Here is a 19,104-nt window from a genome sequence, read left to right on the forward strand (position 1 = left end):
TACCCTTTGTAATACTTTAAGCAATAAAAAAAAAAAAAGAATCCTGGGGTCTTCCAGTTGGGAGGGACCTGAATTTATCTAATCTCACATATGAGGAAAGGAAAGCCCTGGGACATTTTGTGGTAAGCCTTATCCTTCCATATTGTCCTCCTTCCACACTTAGGCCTGTTACAGTAAAGACACCTTCCCTTGGAGGGATCTACAGAACTCATCTGTGCTCTTCCCTGCCCCACCAATACGGTGTTGGTGTTAGGGTTTAGGGAACTCCATTTTCCCTGGACCCATCTGGGTGACAGGAAGTAGCAATGTGCTGTGATCATCATTGAAGGTTCTGGAGTTGAACGACCTGGGTTCAAATCCCAGCTCTGCCACTTATTCACCACATGACTTTAGGCAACTGAAACTCTTTGTGTTTTGATTTCCTTATTTGAGAAAAGGAGATAATCATGGGGTCTCACGCACGGGGTCCTCAGGAGCTAATAAATAAAAAGCACTTAGAAGATACTAAGCACATTATAACCCCCCAATAAATGTCCAATATTATTCTTATTGGGAAATCTCCACAGGGTGAGGCTGCTTTGCAATGAAAACTTCCCTTAAACCCCAAGAGCTGGAAGGTGGGAATTCTCAGCCACTTCCCTGACCAGGGAAGGGGAACTCCCCAAGTTCCAACCATCTTGGCCTCAGCCGTTTGCTTTACAACCCCAGCTGCTTCTGTTATGAGTCACTCTTACACATGCCTGGGCACTATGGCCACATTGTCTGGTTACCGCTTGGTTGTGTGTGACAAATTCTACAAAGAGAACACTTCCTGGCAGCTGGTTCCCCCTCAGTTCCTCCACCCCAATCATGTCCTCATGGGCTGAGTGTCCGTGCAATTCTAAGTCCTGCAGAAGCTCCCTGAGCAGTGAGCTCTCTTCCATTCCTTTGTCCCTTTTCCTGTCCTTCCTCTCCCTGGCTCACATCTCTAGGGCTGGTTCTTGGATGCTGTGCAAGGTACTTACACACATTAGCAGAACCTCAAGATAGCTCTGCAAGGTTCATATGGTAGTACTTGCTCTCCAGCAGGAGATCATGGATCAATGGGTGGAGAAACATAGGGTCCCACAGCTCAAACATGGTCTGCTGGGATTTGAACACTCGCCTGCCTCATTCCAATGCCATGCTATACCTGCTGTCCCTTGATTCTCCCCACATTAAAAACTCTGAGTTAATGAATCCCAACCACTTGGCCGCTGGTCCATTCTCCCATCTCTATGTTCTCATTTAATGGTGTGAACTTGATGGGCGGTGTGGTTGTCTTCAAGGCCAGGAACACAGGGACCAGAAATCATTTTTGCTTGGCTCCAAAAGAAGGGGCTTCACTAAGGCACCCTTTTCATCTTTGAGTTTTAAAACAAGGGAGGCTGGCAGTCTCACATGCAGTTAGGACATGATTTAAAAGGCCTGATACTCTGACCTGAAGCATGTCTTCCCTCACTATGTTGCTGTCATATTTTCTTTCATGTTCTAGGAGTATTATATTTCATTTAGTATCAATAACAGTAATAATACCAGTAGCTAACATTTATTGACAGGTGACTATGTACAAGGCACAATGCTCTCAACCTCCCTAGACTATGTGATTATTGTTCCCACTATACAGATGAGGAAACTGAGGCATCTGTATAGTACTGCTATGAACTGAGTTATATCTCCCCAAAATTCATTTGTTGAAGCCCCACTCTCCAACGTGATGGGCTTTGGGGAGGTAATCAGGTCACGAGGGTGGAGCCCTTATGATGAAATTAGTGCCCTTATAAGAGGAAACTTAAGAGGTCAGCTATTTCTGTCCACACATGAGGACAGACCATGTCGGTAAAAACAGCGAGGAGGAGGTCATATGCAAGCCAGGAAGAGGGCATTCATCAGGAGCTGAATTTGCCAGCACCTTGATCTTGGACTTCCAGACCCAAGAACTATGAGAAATAAATTCTATTGTTTAGCCATCTAGTCTATGGTATTTTATTATAGCCCCCTAAGCTGACAGGGTGGTTGTGAGAATTGGATAAATTAATATAGGCAAGTAGGTGTGATCTTTAAGTTTATGGAGAAGCCATGTGTTTTTCATGACCTCTTGGGAAAGTGTTCTTTCTAAATTTTTTAAATGATACATATGGTAACAATAGCTTTATTCAAAACAAACCTACTTGCTATTTATTTGTAATAAAATGTTTTATGTGGTATTGAGGAATCTCTTCCTTGCAGAATTTCATCATTTCATCCATCACCACCTGGAATGCTGAAGGGAGCATATTTTAATGAAAGGAAAACTAGATCCAGAGTCAGATAATGTTGGCCCCAGACACAGCCCTGCTAGCTCATTACTAATGACGTAGCCTTGGACAAATGTCCAAGCCCCTCGAAGCCTGCACCTCCTCATCTCTTTATACGAGCATAGGAATAACTGCCTTGCGACATCACAGGGTTGTTCAAGTTCAAATAATATCAAGTTTCCACAGCAATCTCATGCCCAACACAAGCAGAAGGCACTGGTATGAGCCTGCTTCTCCCCTGCCACAATCTTTTCCCTCTGAGGCAGCCAATAATTCCTCTCCTGTGTTATTTCCTTCATCATTCTCCTGCCAGGAGAACTGAAATTCAAGTGGCCCCTGTCAAACGGAGTTAGTGTGGAAGGGGACAAGGTAAAAAGGTTGTTTGGGGGCTTCACCCCACCCACCTCACTCACCTCACGGTCACAATCTGGCCTCCATCCAGGACAACACCATTCATTTGGGCAATAAAGATGGCAGCCACTGCTTCATACAGGGCTGTACCGTCCATGTTAATGGTTGCTCCGACCGGGAGGACGAATCTGGTCACACGCTTGTCAATCCCCAGGTTTTCTTCCAGGCAACGGAAGGTGACAGGCAAAGTTCCGGCGCTGAGGGACAGAGAGAGAGAGAAGGAGAGGGAAAAGGAGGGAGAGGGAAGGGTTAGGTCCACTGTAGAGAAGCAGAACAAAGAAACTGAAATGGCACCACCACATTTTTGTTCCTCTGTTTCAGTCGAGCAAGGTGACATGCAAAAAAGAAGTGCCTGGAGCCAAATTGAAAACGAGTAATTTGGAGGCTCAAATTCACTCTTATTAACATGCTAATCGGCAGCAAAATATTTTCGTTGGTCCAGGGTTTTGAGATCTACTCAGAGCTGCAAGTTCTCTTTTTCCTTTGGTCACTATTTCCATCCTGGATTAATATTGAAGCCTTTAGTTAGAATGGAAGAGGGGGAAAGAGTTAGAAAAGAATCAGCTGTCAAGTGTGAAATGGAATGAGGAATTATTGAATGACCCATAATTTCATGTTAGAGGCACTGATTCCAACAAGATGACTACGTGGGTTGCGTCCAGCCCCTGGGAACTGCCCTGAGCTGAGCCTGCTAATTTTGCAAAGGCTGGACAAACACATTCAGCACCATTCAGCCCGAACCCAAGCTTCTAACTACTCACTGGGGACCCTCACAGGCATTCCAACTCCCTGATAAATGGCCAACTCTACAGTCTCTCCAACGACATAGGGCAGAGAAGCATGTACTTTGTAGCTAACCGAAGACCCACTATGGAGTGACTTCACCCCCACTCCTCCCAGGCGTCACGGGGATTCGTGACCACATGACCAAGCTCTAAGGTCAGAATGCCTGACAAGGTCATGCATCTTCTAAAACAAGAGACCTGTAGGATAAGATTTACTGAAGGCCAGGATATTATTTCCATGTGAGTAGAGGTGCCTGGGAGGGGAGGTAGACTGGCTTCAAAATTTAAGTAACATGAAAAGCAATGCAGAATACTCAGAGTTCCACCGGATTGCTTTGTGGTCTATTCTCTCGTGTGCTTTCTTAAAATATGTTTTTATTGATTTCAGAGAGGAAGAAAGAGGAATAGAGAGATAGGAACATCAATGATGAGAGAGAATCATTGATTGGCTGCCTCCTGCATGCCCCACCCTGGGATCTGCCCACACCCCCAGGCATGTGCCCTGACAGGGATTTGAACTGTGACCTCATGGTTCATAGGTTGATGCTCAGCCACTGAGCCATGTCGGCAGAGCCTCTTCTCTTGTTTTTTTGTTTTTGTTTTGTTTTTTGTTGTTTTTTGGTGTGTTTTTTTTCTCTCCTGCATTTACATCCTTAGTCATAGTTCCTCCTTTTACTTTTTAGAATTAGGGCTCCAGCCAAGCCGCACAGTCACCTGCTGAGGGCTCAGTTTCTCAGGGAGTGGGAGAGGACCATCACCTTCAGAGAACCTACCTGAAATGCAGGTTCCATGGCCCGCTCCGAACCAAGGAAGTGGAAGCTGTAAAACTCAGGTCACCTAAACCTGCATCTTATCAAACTACTGACACACAAGCTCCTAATACCAGCCTAGAGAAGCCAGTGTCATCTGACTGGAGCGTTCTTTGTGATTTCAGGTTAGAGGTCTGTCTCCTTGGTCTTAGGTAGGGAGAAGAAATAAACCCAGGGAGAGAAGATGGAGTCTGGCTCCATTCACAGGTGGGGGTGCCATGGTACCTGGCTTGCTGTCCCCACTGCTTTCATGAGAAGTTAGGGTCCCTTTCTTACCTGCACCTTCCCCACTCCACCCTTTCTGGGACCCCTTCGAAGGGTTGCCAGGACACCACGACTGGCCTGAAATGGCTGCCCAGCCATGGCTGGCAGCCAGGATTATCAATGGTATGACTCTAAGGACACGTTTGGGAGGACTGGAATATGTTAATTTGTATTATTTCATCTATGTTCCCAAAATGTCATCCAAGGGGTCCTTAGATAATTAAACAGATTAGGGGAAATACTGATAAAGCATGAAGACATTCTCACTTTCTATATTGGACAGGCTTTGTGCCTATATATATATATCCATATCTACCCAACCAAGTCACACTGATTCCTGAGCATTTTAACCCTTTCCTGTCCTTCCACATCCAGACATTGTTTTTTGGCCTCCTGCCTCAATGGCTGATGACAGTCTTCGAATGTTGCTAATAACTATCAGATACTGGAGAGTTTTCCCCCAGGTTCGTTTTAACAGCGTGCACTGGAGTTGGAGGGAGGCAGAGAGGTGTGTCCCAGGCCATTTCCCCTCCGTCCGCCTCCCTGACACCGGCCTCTGTGTCCACTGAGAAAAGCAGGTCAGCCCCCTCCACATCCCCACTCAGTCCAAGGTCCCAGGGGGTGGAAGGATATTTCGCTGGCTGTCCTGCGGCTCTGTTTTTCCCCCTCTGGCCATGATGGCAAAGATACTTCTTAGTAGGTGACTCCTGTCACGTTGACTTAAAAAGTTTTTTTCTTAAAAAAAAAATTCCACATCCACATTTTAACTGAAGATTAAAACCACACTGGTTTCTTTTTCTTTTTTCAAATGAAATACAGGGTAAGGAGGAGAAAAGGGCCTCACATTTGTGTGGCTTTGGTCAAATAACCCAAGCATTTGTCTGATTTCAATACAAACATGCCTTTAAGATTTAGCTTGTCTTGTAAAGGTACTGGGTTAAATGTCTAGTTATTCCAAGAAAGGATAATTGTAATATTTTTGAAGCAGTCTAAAGATCAAAACCATAAATGTATTGGAACAAAATATAAAGTAATGTTTTATAATCTTTTGTGCAGATGTACCTAAGCAAACTGAAATTCTAAATACGAAAGCAAAATACTGACCACTCCAACAACACACAAATTAAAAATTTCTATTGGCAGAAAGTATTGTAAAATTTTAGGATAACTGTAAAGTTGAGGGAGACCTTATTTGTCACATTTGACACGAGTTAATACTCTGACACATGAAGAGCGTTGAAAACCAATCAGGAAAGGATGAATACCCCAACAGGAAATTAAGATCACAAACAATTCACAGAGCGGGAGGGGGTGGGTGGGTAGGGCAGGATGGTCAATAAGGACACAGAAAGATGCTTCCTCTCACTCGTAATCAAAGAAATGCAAGTCCAATGAGATCACTTTTCACAATGAGACTGGAAAGCATTGAAGTAACTGATATTTGCCGGTGCGGGTGAGTAGGCGGTGAAAGGCATCCTCTCACACCCATGTAGTGGGACTTCAGCTAACACACTTCCCTGACGAGCAATCTGGTGATATGTTTTAAGCCACCAACGTGCTGACCATTGCACTCAGACATTCCACTTCTAGAAATTGATCCTGGGAGGGTCATCAGACAGCCTTGCGGAGATGCAGTTACAAGGATGCTTGCCACAGTCCAGCTTAATCGACATGTCTTAAATGTACATCAAGGGGTGCGATGGGGGTTGTAGTGTGGTACATACCGAGTACTGTTATGCAGTTTTTTAAATAGTGGAGAGATCTATATTATATGATAGGTGTAATTTTTATGCTGTGTTGACCAGTGAAAATAGCAGTCTACATATCTATGTATAGTAAGAGCTGGAAAGCTATGGAACTGTAAAGATTAACTAAAAGGTTACCTACCAATGATCACACAGCCAGTAAGTGGTGAATTTGGGAAACAAATCAAGGTCTTTCAGTCTCCAATGATCACTGGGTGGTGGATCACTGGTGATGGTTAGACAGACATGAGCGGAGCAAGGACGATGCTCCAGGGACAGAAACTCACCAGGGCAGAAAGCCCCGGATGCCTACCTACCAAGGGGCAAAACTGGGAAAACAAGAACCTCGCCTCCAGAGTAACCTATGCTCCCCTAGCATATCACTGGCCAGGCGGTTTAGAACCCTTGACCTTTTCCTCCCTAAAGATAACATCTAGGCCTCAGTTGTATTTCAGCTCCAGGCCCATCTAGACAGGTGACACTGTGGCTGCCTGAGGACCAGCTACATTGACTTATGACCCCCTGCCCTGACACTGACCGACCAGTGGAGACCTGGACCCTGAAAGAGCACACCTGGAAAGCTGATGAATATTCTATTAAGATCCTCCCTTGAGACCTCCCCTAAGATTCCCACCTGCAAGAAAAAGATAAATATGCTCAGGACAAAGGACCTAGTTTGCACTCTCCCTCCAAGGAGCATGCCCGTGCCATTCCCTCCTCCCTTCTCCTTCCCCGCAGGCACGTATCCCCCAACCTCTAAGGGACCCCATGAGACTTGCAACCAGGGGAGCAATGGGCAGTGGCAGCTTGTCCTGGGTTAACCCCTTGAGCCTGTCTCCAAGGCCCCCTTTTCTCTGACTTCTCAGTGAGTTAAGCAGCCCAGCCCAGGCTCTGCTGTTACTTCTCCTATGCCCTTTTTTGTTTTACTGTCCTAAGTAGATTTTTGCTGCGGTCATGAACCCTATACCCTTTGGATAGCCCCATTCCCCTATCCCCTTTTCCTTAAATAAATTTAATTTTTCTTTATTCACCATCTGAGATGGCTATTTAGCCTGCCTGCGCACTACCACTTAAACCTTTCAGTGATATTCATTGTCTTCTTCAAAAATTTACTCACTGTCTGAACTTTTCACAAGGAGCACATACCATGCTCATAAACCAGAAAGCAAAAATAAAACTCAACATAATTGTTTTTGTGTTTGGAGGAGAAAAAAAAAAGATTTACCTTTTCTCCAAAGAGAGAGGATCTTTATGGATAGAGATATATTGCCATAGGAAATGTATAGGCCCCAAAAAGAAAAAGAAAATTCTGAAATGTTTCCTTTCACCTTAGAAAACGATGCAGAACCTAGAGCCCAGAATTGTGTAGATTTCAGATTTTCCTGAAACCCCACATTCTGCTAGTCCTGAATCCTCATTGATTTGCAACATGGAAATATACTTTGGCTTCCCAGACAGTCACCACGATGTGCCTGTTAGGTCACTTAAGGAAAACCTGGCTGCCTGCTCAGTCGCCCTGTGTCACGGAGCCGCCACCTCACTGGCAGCGCGGGGTCACGGGATCTGCAACAAGGGCCTGCCGACATGGCTGCAGAGATAATGCTGGGCCTCCCTGCCATCTGCTTTATGACCTCAGTCTTAGCTTGTGACCCAAGGAAATACAAACAACTCTTGCAGACTGAAAGAATAAATTACCAGGCATGTCTTATGTATCTGTGCTTGTTTGTTTGTTTTGGTTAAATTCAGTCCAAGATGATATAAAAAAATTATTTTCTCTGAGTATCTTTGGGCCCTCATTGGCTTCTGAGGTGGTTGAACCAGGTAGTGAAGAAGAATGTTGAGTCAATGTCAAGCCCGATTTTCTCAAAATCAATGTGGCAGAAAGGTCCATTAAAGGTTCACACAGAGGTCAAAGACTGGACTGACTTCTGGTTTGTTTGAAAACTCTCACCCAGCATACCCTTTATCCTCTAAAAGCTCGTTCTCCTATTTTTGAAAAAAAATTACTCCAATAGACTGATATTTTGTGATAGCTTTTTTTTCAAATCACAGGTGGCAGAATTTCTTAAATAGAACAACACCCTGTTATACCCTTTTGAAGAACATTTAAAACTAATAACTAAATGCTACATGTGGCAAGTTAGGCATTATAGATTAACTAGAGGCCCGGTGCACGAATTCATGCATGGGTGGGGTCCCTCGGCCTGGCTGGTGATCGGGGCCGATGGGGGCTGGCCAGCCTGGGGGTAGGGACCATGGGAGGTTGGCCAGCCATGGAAGGTTGGCTGGTCATGGGAGGTTGGCTGTGGGAGTGCACTGACTACCAGGGGGGCAGCTCCTGCATTGGGCATCTGCCCCCTGGTGGTCAGTGATCATCATAGCAACCGGTCAACCGGTCTTAACGGTTGCTTAGGCTTTTATATATATAGATAGCATGCATTCATTTGGTAAATTTCATGTGAAGTCATGTTTCCAACACAGGTTGCCTAACAGCAAAAATGTTCATCAGAAAGCTCAGAAGTTACTAGAAGGAGTCCAAAAGACAAAGTGTTCACCTTTTTCAAAAAAAATCTTAATAAGATATGAAAAGTGTTCTCATTGAACTTTGGGTTGGGAAAGATTTTAAAAATGAGGAAGTGGCAAAGAGGGTCAAACCGTGAGCAGAGAGAAAGAAAGGTGATTTCTGGGTTCTCTACCTGGAAGCGGTGCCCAGGGCAGTGATCCAAGCTTGGAAAATGCCAGCAAAAAAGGTGAAAGGGTTTTTCCTGGTCACTAGAAAGTAAATCAAGGGGAGAAAGATGCCCCCATGGATGATAAGGCCCACAATCACCGTGACCATGTACATCCCCAGTTGCCGAGCAACCACTTCTAAGTCCTTGATGGCAATGATCTTCCCACAGATTAAGCAGGCAATACCCAGCGGGGAGTACCTGAAAAACATAAAAGGAAAAGAAAACACCGAAGAAATCATTATGGGATCCAGAACTTACATCTGGGCCTTCCTATGTTGCTGCACCCTGATGTAAACTTTGCATTTGTTCAGAGTTTTGCTGAGAAAGGGCCATGAGACTCAGTAGATGCTACATGTTACTTCAGACTAAATGCATCATCTAAAATCTGGCACATGGATTTGGTGGCTCCTGCTCTGACAAAAAATCCAAAAGCAAACTTTGTTGCTCAGGCAATTGTTTAGGAATAGTAGAGACAAGCTTTGCCATCGCTTAGGGAAGCACCAATCTTAAAATTGAGAGACCACAGGCTACATCTTTGTGAGTCTTGTTTGACTTGTCTTTCCACAGCTCCTGCCTTGAGACTTGGGAACAAATTTTGAGCTTCTCAGAAAGCTCATTAGAGTTTTCACAAATTACGAACTGGTGTTTGTAAATTTGCTTTGTTTTCACTTGGAAGATAGGAAATATATTTAAGAGGGAGAAAGAGAGAGAGGGAACACAGAACAAGAAAATCATCTGAGTCAAACACTACCTTGAGAGAAATGTGGCTTATCACTTCTAAGTCTGAAAGTATTCCTTTCCATACTTACTCTAACAATAACACTGGCTCTCTAACAGAGCCCTGCACACACATCGCATCATTTAATTCTTACCATAATCCTAAAATCTAGGTATCATTATCTCTATTTGGCAAATGAGGAAATTGAGGCTGGACAACATTAAATAGCCGACCCAAGACCATGAAAGTAGAAAGAGGAGAATCTCAGATTTGTAACCCTGCCTGACTAGGGTTCCCCCCGTACCAAGTCAAAGCACTTCCCTTTAATGAGCAACCGTAGTTCTTTGTAGATGAGCAGACAATTCACCCTGTACCAATGTATCCTATATAAGCTCGTTTTAACATCATCATCATCATCATCATCATCATCATCATCATCATTATTTTATAGAGCGCTTGGGAACAATTTATTGTTGTCCTCACTCTTCAGTAAGCTAATCATGTTCTCTCTCATTTCAAGTGTGTTTGTCACATGTTTGGCAACATCCCTTTTTTCTTGCCCAATTTGGGGCTGTTGGAGCTTGAACTTGCTCAGGCTACAACACCGTCTGACTGAAGGAAATGTTTGTGGAAACGATGCTGTCTTATTAAGAATTATGAGAGCTAGTCTCTGAGGAAAATGAAATCCTGGGATGGGGCTCCCAAGCGGAGTAAGGGAGCCAAAAGAGGGAGAGAGCACCTATGCCAGATTCGGGAGGTTGGTTTTGTTTTTTTTGTTTTTTTGTTTTTGTAATTGTGCCTGGAGCAAGCCCTTCCCAGGCTAAAGGAAAGCTGCAAGTAGAAGAGAAGCATATACACAATTACATAAAACACGGGGCTCATCCAGCCATGTACCAGCTGCATGGCCTTGCTTAGTGACTCATTCCCATGTTACAGATGTGCCAGTCAAGGCTTAGAGAGACTCCTCCAACCTCCAGCAGTTGCTGGGAGGATTACATTGTGAACACGCACATATATGCACTGTCAACCATTGTCCCCCAGCCCTGCCAGCACCATTACTTCTCTGACGCCTGACACAGGAATCTTTATATGTTCTGTTTCCCTAAATACACCTATGTCCTCTCATCACCCACTCAGCTTACTGAGTCCAGTCTGAGTTACTGAGGCTTTCTAAAACATCTCACAGGCTACTGTCACCCAAGTGTGGATGTTTTTACCAGCAAAATATTTTCTCAAGAGGAACCTTCTCCTGAAAGAGGCGATTTGTAACTGAATGAATTCGTTAGGACCTTAGCATAGCGACTGCCCTCCTCCCTGACGAGCTGCTGCCGATAACCCCACTTCTCCTTTCCCTGGGGTGGAGGCTGACCGTGTGTGAGGGCTGTTTCCGCATCAGAGGGTCATGTCCTTAAACCCCTGGCTTTCCCGCCATTTTACTGCCATGCCTGTGGTCACAACAGCTCATAGATCAGCGGGGGAAACTCGGGGGCCAGCTCCTTGTTCCCTGAGATTTTAAATAACTGAGCAAAATGTACCTTCCCATAAAGCCAGTAAGCATTTATCTTCATAAACCAAGAGATTAATTATTTCCAAAGCACCCATCACCTTTTAAAGATGTACCTTTTAAAAACCACGCACACACACACACACACACACACACACACACACACACAAATACAAGCTGTTTGGGGTGCCATCCAATTTTCCTGCTCCTTGGGGACAATTTGTAGACTGGAGAGAAAATGTTTTCAAGACTCTTTGCCAAGCAAGACCAGCTACGGAGTCCCCTGGAGAACACGCCTGAACCAGAGCCAAATGGATTAGAGAGGCAACAGGTTGCCTCAGAGCACTCAGCTCTCTGGGAGAAACAGGAGTTCCCACTATAAATGGGATGTGTTCAAAGGCCAGAAGGTACAGTGTTAGGAGAAATAAATATGGCAAGCAGGGCTCTAGTTGACCCAACACCTTGAACTCGGGAACTAGAATGAGCACTAATTAGGACAAGGAAAGAGTCTTTGTTTTATGACATATTTTAGGGCCATTACTTCCCTGCACCTGTTTTTAAAACACGTAGCTGAAGCCTCCACTCAGAATCGGACGCTTTTCAGTTCTTGGGTTTCCATATTAATGAATTATCTCATTGAAAATGACCCGCATGGAAAAGAAAGGGCAAATGCCTGGGGTCCAAGGTCACCACTGGAAGCTTCTGAGCCGAAGCAAACAGTCAAAGCCATAAATTAACGCGCATAGAGAAGCTGAGGGCTCCAGTGAGTGATCTGAAGCCAACTGATGCCTGGTAATTGTTGGACCAGTTTTTAAATGAGAAGGAAATGACTACAGAGCTCACAGCCCTTAGACTGGTTGTACCTTCAGCTCCGGGCACTGTTTTCAAAGTCATCAGTTCACCCAGGACTGGCCTGTCGAGTCGTTTCCTTACCGTTTCATCATCGATTCTTTCCTCTGCCCACTTTGTCCCTCAGTCCTTGTCATCTAAGGTTCCCACCAAGATGCCTCCCTTAGGGTCTGCTCTCTAGTCCACAAACACAAACTCATTCACAGCACTCCACATACCCAGAGCTCAGTCAGTGTCTCTGCCTTCGTAGGCACCTGCTTCAGAATCACCTGGAGTGCCTGGTACCAACATGGATTCCCCAAGCCCATCACATACCTACTGAGTTAGAATTTCCTGGAGCTGGCCTTGGGACAGTAACATTTTAAACAAGTTCCCAAGGTAATTCCGACGAGCTTGGAAACCAATGTTTCAAAGAATAAAATCTGATCTACAACTGAGGTAATGCAGATATTGCTTGGTTAGCCTTTGGAAACCATTTACTTTAGCTTCAGTTTATTCAAGGCCTGTTGGGTCTTAACCCACTAAATTCACTCAGGACTTTCGGGCACAGGACAGATACTAGGCCAGACACTTGGAGTGGAGGTCAGTGGAGTTAAATCTTTAGGAGTTTGGGATTCAGTGAATAAAAAACTTTCTCAGTCTTGCCATAAAGCCACTCTGGTTCTGTCCCACACATTTCCCACAGCAATGCCAGCCTGCCAGTTTGGAATGGATTTCAAGAGAACGTAGAATTGGAGGAGTAGGTCAATAAAGAGTTAAAGATACACTCCAATTACTTACGGGCACTGTCTGTACTCAGGCTCAGGAAAGAACACAAATCTCCAGTTTGCCCACTTAGGGAGAGGTGTTCCGGCTCCCCAAGGTGTGACTTTTGCTGAGTTTTACCAGATGTAGGTTAGAACATTTCATCAGAATGGAATAGACATTCGTTCATAGAGCCTCCAGGCTGCTAGCCCTCCGGGGACTGCCTTTGGCAAATGCATAAAAGCTCAACTCATGACGGTGGCCTGCAGGGCCCTGTGGGCTGCCCACCTCTCCAGCTTCACCACCTTCCACCACCACCCCCCTTACCAACCACATTCCAACTACTCCGGACCTTCCTTTTGAATCTCAAAAATATTTCACTTGCTGTTTGTTCCCCCTGGAAAATTCTCCTCTTGATTCTTATAGAGCTGCTTCTCTCTCAGTCTTCACCAAAAGTCACTTTCCCAGACAGCCCTCACTGACCCCACCTGTGAGAGTTCACTCCTTACTTCCATCCTCCCCATAACTCTCTATCCTATTTCCCAGACTATTGACTTTGTAGCGGTGATTACTATATGAATTTTTGTTTCCTTCCTTTCATTTTTCCCCCCTCTCTCCTTTCAATAGAATGTAAGCTCCATGAGGGTAGGAATCTTTCTCGGTCTTATTTACCATTATATCAGAAGTGCCCAAAATTCTTATTGGCATTGAAGAAATATTTGTGGAGTGAAAGAACAGATGGATGGATGGATGGATGGATGGATGGTGGTGGGTTAACTTGGAGGGATAATTGAAAAGGTGAGCAAAGATTTCACTTCTCACTTTATGTTTCTATCATGGGGAGATTATAAAAAGTTCCCGTTTCTGTTTAAGTTTTTAAGATTAAAAAGTATTTTAAAGAACTTTGCAAAAAATGAGGATATGAAAATCACACCAAAATCAAGGGTCTCTCACTCTCTCTCTTTTCTGAGAATCAGAGATTTTTTGCAGGCTTCTTAAAGAATTCATAACAGAGAGAAACAAAGGTTATGATTGAATTGATGATAGTAATGGGAACCATAATATAACAATAAAAATACTAGTGCATGTGAAGTGCTTAGACAGGTGCCAGCACGGAGAAGAAGCTCAACTATTGGGCACAATTTCACTTAATTCTCACAGAAATTCTCTGATGTGGATTTTATAATCAATCATTTTGCAGATCAGGAGGTGTGGGTTAGAGTGTGTTTAACTTGCCTAACGTCACACAGCTGGTAGTACTAGGAGGAGGAGGACCCTGGATTCCATCCAGCTTGAAGTCAGACAGAAGCTGAGTTAGGTACTACTTCCACGCAGCTCCTATCACTTAGGCTGTGCAACACTGAGCAAGCCAACCTCTTAGTTTTCTCATCTGGAAAATGGGGCTAACCAAAGTACCTATTTTTCTTAGGTATTATTGTAAAAAGGAAATTAGTTAATGCATGTAAAGTACTTGGAATAGTAGTAAGCCTAATTCAGGAATTCGGTAAGTCTTAGTATGGTTTTAATAATGATTATAGCTTGGCCGGCATGGCTCAGTGGTTGAATGTTGACCTATGAACCAGGAGGTCATGGTTCGATTCCCAGTCAGGGCACATGCCCGGATTGTGGGCTAGATCCCCAGTTGGGGGTGTGCAGGAAGCAGCTGATCCATGATTCTGTCATCATGGATGTTTCAATCTTTCTCTTCCTCTCTGAAATAAATAAAAAGGTATTTAAAAAATAATGGTTATAATAATTATTATCTTGTCAGTAATAAATAGGTGCAATACAGTAATTGAAATGGTACAATTGCATATGGCAAGAAGTTAATTACTCTAAGCTATAATTTAATAATTATTAGAATAATAATAATCTCTTCAATGTTAAATTTGCTATTATTACTATTCTTACTAACACATAGAGAAGAATACACTAAGAACTCTGTTTAAGCTTTGAGGGAGTCAGTTAAAGAATGGTTGGCTCTTTTATCCAGAACCTTTTCACACTCTTTGTTATCAAATGCTGACAAGGCAGCTTAAGAATGAAAGAAATGTGCAGCATTGGCATCTCATATCTTGTAACACCCTCCTGACTGCCTAGATGAGGTAACTAACGGCTGTCAGAAATCATCCCGTAGGTCTTATTCCTGACTCACAATTGCTCTACATCTCCTGGGATATGATGCTAAATCCTTAGGAGTTCTGATTTCAGTGAATAGGAAACTTCTTGATCCACACCTCCCTCTATCTCTGGGGAGAAGAAAGGCTGCATTTTATCCCATGACTCATCTGATTTCCTAGAAGATTCCCTTTCTTTCAAGGGCTCAGTGGAAATGACGTTGGTATAGAATAGATGAAGGAAGGAGCTTTCATACAACACCCACATCATTGGCATCATAATACAGAGATCTGAATGAACTGCATTTTAAGGGCAAGGATGCTCACTCTGCTGTAAGGTCTAGAAAACAAGAGTTCTATTCTGCTTTATGTAACACCATTTATTAAATTCTCTGTGAGCTCATAATGGATTGAAAAGACTTTAAAAAAAGTTTTACAGCATCATATTGTGTGACTTTAAATCTTCACATGAAAGAAATATTCAGAAACCTAATATTGCCCGAAGAAGTGGCAGAATCAGTACAATAGAAAACAACACAGTAAAATAATAATCTGAACAAGCCAGGTGTATTAAATGTGGTTCATGAAATCACAAAGACCATCTTACGATCTGAGACCCTGGGGGAGCGGTTCTCAACCTGTGGGTCGCGACCCCTTTGGCGGTCGAACGACCCTTTCACAGGGGTCGCCTAAGACCATCCTGCATATCAGATATTTACATGACAATTCATAACAGTAGCAACATTACAGTTATGAAGTAGCAACGAAATTAATTTTATGGTTGGGTCACAACATGAGGAACTGTATTTAAAGGGCCAGAAGGTTGAGAACCACTGCGGAGGCTTCAGCTAGCCCAGTTCTGAAGTTTACTAAGAACTTACTACAGGCACATCAGTGGAGATAAAAAATCAAGAATAGATTTTTGTCTTTGTAAGGTAGGAGCAGGGACCAAAGAAAAGAAGAAGAAAGAAGGTAAAATGTCATGGAACATCACAGAGAAGGGGCAGAGGACCAGAGGGAGGTTGGGGGCGAAGGTGAGTAGGACTGGGACATGAAGATATGGGGAGTTCGTCACCCAGAATTCCCGTGGCCAATAGAACACAGATGTGGTTTGGTCTAATAATGTTTTGTTTTGTTTTTCCTAGTCAGGCATACAGGACCATCATAAAGGTCTGAAACAAATGCATGTAAAAATCTGTCAGATACGGGACCACTAGAAGGTTCCAGCAACAGAAGATGGCATGGCTTCCTTGGTGAAGAAGTGGATACTCATGATCTCTTGGGCTACCCCAAACTTCAGAACATAGACCACAGACACACATGAAACAAAGTGGAGACGTTATTGCTTAGATGTTTCAAATGAAAGCACCCCCACCCACTTTCCCATCAAGGATTTTTATAGCAATATGATGAACTCCAGCTCTCCCTAGCTATATAATCTTAGGCAAGTCCATTCACCCCAGTGAGCCTCAGTTTATTTTTCTGTAAAATAGGAATAATAATTCACCTTTGCAGGGTTGTTGGGATTACATCTGACAGGTACTAAGCACCTATCCTGGCTCTTGGCTGATAAAAGAAAATCAATAAATGATAGCTTTTATTATTACCCTCATCATGATGTTAAAGAATCAAAATTTAGTGTGTTTAGGCCACAGACTTCTCTTCCGTAAAATCAGAAGTGGCCAGATTCCCAAGAGTACTTAAAGTTCTAATATATCTTCTGTGATTTCACTTTTGCTTGCTTGGTCTGAGAACTGCCTCTTTTTTCTTCTATTTGATTCATGAGTAACTGGGTCAAAGATGCACTGCTTTGGGACATGAGGATACTGGGGCAGTGGGTCATGCCATATCCCTGGTATCTTGGGCTTATTTTAATTTCCTGATACTGCTCAGCTTCAGTATTACTGATTGATTTTCCCAGCTTATCTCTCTTTCTCTCTCTCTCTCTTTTATTTTCCTCTTCCAGGACAGGGATCAGCAAACTCTTTATGGAAAGGGCTAAGTAGTAAATATTTCAGGTTTTGCAGGCTACCCAGTCTTGGTCAGAACTACTCAGCTCTGCCATTTAACACAATAGCAACCCTAGATAATATGCAAATAAGCAGGTGTGGCTGTATGGCACTGATTGTCAATTCATGTAATGTCCATGCATTATAGAATATTATTACTCTTGATTTTCCCCCCCAAACAAAATAAATACACAACACCCATTCTCAACTAGCAGGCCCTACAAAATAAATGGCAGATAGAATTTGGCCCACGGGCTAATTTTTTAAAAAAAGATTTGCATCTCTTTCTCAAAGTCCTTCCAGAGAGCCCTTTGCTTGGTCCACACCCAACCCACTCTTTCCTGCTGGGAGGGCTCTCATATTTTCTGGGGACCCCAAGACCCCCCCCCCCCCCAGAATGAAGAAGAACAATCCTACTCACCACATGATCATGATCACTAACTTCATTACAATCTCATTCAAGATGCTGAAGAATTCCACCATCAGCTTGGCCTGCTCGCCCATCTTCCCCATGGCGATGCCGAAAGCAATGAAAAACCCTATCAGACCTGTTGGATGAATCACATTGCACAGAAGGACACAACATTATTAAGTCTGTGTTGCTTCTTGCGTGTCCTTTACCATCCCCGATGTATGGAGCCACATGCTCATGCCTGCGACCCACCCTGTGAATGAGGCACGAAAAGACAAAAGCGTTAGATGTCAAAAGCATTTGTCATACCTTCCCCCAATAATGATGGCTTCCCTCAACACTGTACCTGAGCCAGTTGAACTATCTGCAGTGTTATCTCCTTAAAGAGAATGAATTCATTTTCATTCCAAATTAAAAAGTACTCTCTACTTTCTCCTCCTCACTTACGGCATAATGTGTAAGCAGATTTTATTAGTCCATAGATTAATTGAAAAAAAAAATGGTTTGTTGGGACTTGGGGATTAGCATGCAAACTTTGGAGCCAATATGAGAATAGCAGAGACCAATTAGCCAATAAAGCCTCTGCTAGGGTCATGTCTATATTGGTTTGGTGTTATCCCAAATTAATGCATGGCTGATATGTTTCACTCTAGGAAAATCCTAAACAAAACATTACTTTTCTACGGCTACTGCCTGACGTAAGAAGGAAGAGGAATGTTGAGAAATCAAAGGGAAAGCAAAGAGAAATCCAAAACAGTTGGGAAACCCCAACTGACCTAGTTTGTTGGGTTTAAGCTGTTAGTTATTAATTCATCATAATTTTTTTTTCATGGTCAAAATGATAAGAATGATTTTTAAAATTGTATTTTTTTTCCGGATCTTAAAGACAGAATTTAGACTTTGTTACTTCCTAGCCCCTCAGCCCTTCCCTTCACTTGATATCTATCAGTTGACTTACATCTAAGTCCAGCCCCACTTCAGCGTCTGGCGTCAATCTTAACACCCCCACCAGAGGATTTGAGGAGCTCCATCCCCATCTCTTAACGTTAGCATCAAATTGCAGTAAGGCCTGGACCAACTCCTACACTCAACCTTGGGTCTTATTTCTGTGTTAGTTTTTGCCTCATTCCCTGTGCCTGAGTTTTTAGTGCTAGGAACCTACCCTATACACTAGTTCCTTTAAGGCCTGTCTGGCCTGGAGTCTCACTCAGATCGCCCTGGGATGAGGTGCACTACATGGCTAACAAACGTCCCCATGACTGCCTGGGGACTGTCTGGATTTCTGATTGCCAATCACCATGTGCCCACCAATCCCCCTCCTGGCCCAGTATTGCTCCTCTTGGAGCTCCATTTCTGACAACTTGCAAGGACTATAAATCAATGTTGCTGTCCCCTTGGCTACAGGATCTTGCTGCCCATCTGACTTTCCTCTCTGATGTGCAGTATGGGCCAGCCTCTCTCCCCTCTCTCTTCTCCCTCTTCCCCACCCCTAACCTGTGCCAGTTTGGCAGGCCTAATTTCCAGTCCCTCCCTCTGAGAGCCAGTTTCCTATGGTGTCCAGTTATTGATAAAGTCTTGAGCTATATCAGGGAAATTGTAATATAATCCGATCATCTGATTCTTAGAGAGGAATTCTTTCTCTGAAACTCTGATTTCACCCTTTCCCTAGTCACCAAATCCACTTACCACC

At 43.6% G+C, this 19,104-nt stretch overlaps 1 protein-coding gene across 4 annotated transcripts in view; it reads right to left on the reverse strand.

Annotated features, from left to right (window-relative positions):
* The window catches only part of SLC1A2 (solute carrier family 1 (glial high affinity glutamate transporter), member 2), a 125,103-nt gene that overhangs the window by 25,730 nt on the left and 80,269 nt on the right, over positions 1–19,104 (reverse strand). For all 4 annotated transcript variants that reach the window (XM_005864425.2, XM_005864423.2, XM_005864424.2 and 1 more), the window contains 3 exons: positions 17,424–17,550; positions 9,026–9,259; positions 2,729–2,923 (listed from right to left, as the gene is read on the reverse strand). In XM_005864425.2, coding sequence (XP_005864487.1) covers positions 2,729–2,923; positions 9,026–9,259; positions 17,424–17,550 — 556 coding nt within the window. The remainder of the gene's footprint in view (positions 1–2,728; positions 2,924–9,025; positions 9,260–17,423; positions 17,551–19,104) is intronic.

This window comes from Myotis brandtii, unplaced genomic scaffold (genome assembly GCF_000412655.1).
Source record: "Myotis brandtii unplaced genomic scaffold, ASM41265v1 scaffold187, whole genome shotgun sequence".
Lineage (NCBI taxonomy): Eukaryota > Metazoa > Chordata > Mammalia > Chiroptera > Vespertilionidae > Myotis > Myotis brandtii.